This window comes from Priapulus caudatus, unplaced genomic scaffold (genome assembly GCF_000485595.1).
Source record: "Priapulus caudatus unplaced genomic scaffold, Priapulus_caudatus-5.0.1 Scaffold1644, whole genome shotgun sequence".
NCBI lineage: Eukaryota > Metazoa > Priapulida > Priapulimorpha > Priapulimorphida > Priapulidae > Priapulus > Priapulus caudatus.
Genome location: NW_014578705.1, coordinates 13,303 through 15,567, shown reverse-complemented (window position 1 = coordinate 15,567; position 2,265 = coordinate 13,303). Strand labels below are relative to the sequence as shown.

Here is a 2,265-nt window from a genome sequence, read left to right as displayed (position 1 = left end):
GGTATTAGTGAATCACTGGTACATTTACATCATCGCTTAGCTAACCCATAACATGATACATCTTATAGTGAATCACTGTACTCAGTTAACCATCAATCGCTTCGCTAACCTCTAATCAGACCACCTCTATTCGTGAACTAACTGTTACTAGTTACACCATCAAATCGCCTTACTACCCTCTACTCATCAATACATCTTCTTCAGTGAATAACTGAATTAACCACTCAAATCGCTTAGTAACCTCTAATCATCATACATGCTATATTAGGAATAACGTGTTAGTTTAACCATCAATCCGCTTAGGCTAACCTCAATCATCATACATCTATAGTGAAAACTGTGTAAAGTTAACCATCAATCGCTAGACTACCTCTAATTCATGACACATCTATTATGAAAACTTGTATAGTTAACCACAAGTGCGCTTAGCAACTCTCTAATCATACACATCTTATTAGTGAAAACTGTGTATAATTAACCATCATTCGCTTAGCTAACCTTATCATGACATCATGCTATTATAGATGAATCCACTGTGTATGTTATACCATGCAATCGCTTAGCTAACATCTAATCACATGACATCATCTTATTATGTAATAAGGTAAATTTAACCATCATCGCTTACTAACGATCTTAACTCATGACACATCTTATTAGTGAATACTGTGTCTAGTTCCACAATCGCTTAGCCACCTCTATGCAATCATAATGCTTATTAGTGATAAGCTGTGATAAGTTAACCATGCAATCGCTTGTCTTAACCCTCTCTCATCTGACACATCTTATTAGTAATACCTGTGTAATAGTTAACCATCAATCGCCTTAGCTAACCTCTAATCATCATACATCTTATTATGAATACTGTGTATAGTTAACCATCCAAATCGCTTAGCTAACCTCTAATCATCATACATCTTATTAGTGAATAACTGTGTATAGTTAACCATCAATCGCTTAGCTAACCTCTAATCATGATACATCTTATTAGTGAATAACTGTGTATAGTTAACCATCAATCGCTTAGCTAACCTCTAATCATGACACATCTTATTAGTGAATAACTGTGTATAGTTAACCATCAATCGCTTAGCTAACCTCTAATCATGACACATCTTATTAGTGAATAACTGTGTATAGTTAACCATCAATCGCTTAGCTAACATCTAATCATCATACATCTTATTAGTGAATAACTGTGTACAGTTAACCATCAATCGAAATGAGGAAGAGAGCCAGCACGCAGGCACTAAGAAACAGAAGAGCAGCATACGCACATGACGTAGGCGTCGACCATTACTCACTGTTATCACAGGTGGCGCCATCTTCCTGCAGCAGCAGACCCGTGGGACAGGCGCAGACGAAGCCCTTGGGAGCGGAGAGGCAGAGGTGACTGCAGCCGCCATTGTTAGCCCCGCACTTGTTCACTCCTGCGCGCGAGAGAAAACACTTAGATGCGTTCTCTTGTTATCCGACACACGACAGAGCCATGCGAGCAATGCAGAAAAACATGGGAAAACTTTAAATCAACTGGAAATCTCAACGAGATCCAAGGAATAACATCAGGCATGTATAATATTTAATACTATGCTCCTGAGATCTGTTGCCAGAAACAAAAGTTTTATCACGAGTCTCACACGAGTTTTTCTCATAGATCAGACCGCTACGGCTTTTAACCACATTTCTATTCATAGTCACCGAGAAAAAGTTCATGTTAAGACTAACGTGAGCACTATTTTTGTTTCTGACGCCGGGCCCCCAGGCCTATCTCACACGACGCCCGAAAGAAAAACAAAACACGTGCTGCCACCTGGCGAGCTGCACTGACCGTCGGCGCCCAGCTTGACCGCATGGATGTCCATCAGGCTCGGCAGGTTGTCGCGGATCGTCATGACACCGAGGCCCGTCATCTTGTCAGCGCGCTGGATGCTCCGCAGTTGCCAGTCGGTCCAATAGATGGCGTCACCGCTGACGGTGAGACCGTAGGGGTGCGGGGCGTTGGCGACGAGTGTCTGTCGCGCGGTGCCGTCGAGGCTGACACACTCAATCATCTACACACGTAAAGGTGTTCACATGGTGAGAGGCTGACACACTCAATCATCTACACACGTAAAGGTGTTCACATGGTGAGAGGTAGACACACTCAATCATCTACACACGTAAAGGTGTTCACATGGTGAGAGGTAGACACACTCAATCATCTACACACGTAAAGGTGTTCACATGGTGAGAGGTAGACACACTCAATCATCTACACACGTAAAG

At 42.2% G+C, this 2,265-nt stretch overlaps 1 protein-coding gene across 1 annotated transcript in view; it reads right to left on the bottom strand.

The window, feature by feature from the left end:
• Positions 1 to 2,265, bottom strand: part of LOC106817235 (low-density lipoprotein receptor-related protein 4-like) — a 20,370-nt gene that overhangs the window by 4,934 nt on the left and 13,171 nt on the right. Inside the window, exons 15-16 of the mRNA XM_014821899.1 lie at positions 1,829 to 2,051; positions 1,305 to 1,430 (exon numbers count right to left, since the gene is read on the bottom strand). Of these exons, the coding sequence (XP_014677385.1) occupies positions 1,305 to 1,430; positions 1,829 to 2,051 (349 nt within the window). The remainder of the gene's footprint in view (positions 1 to 1,304; positions 1,431 to 1,828; positions 2,052 to 2,265) is intronic.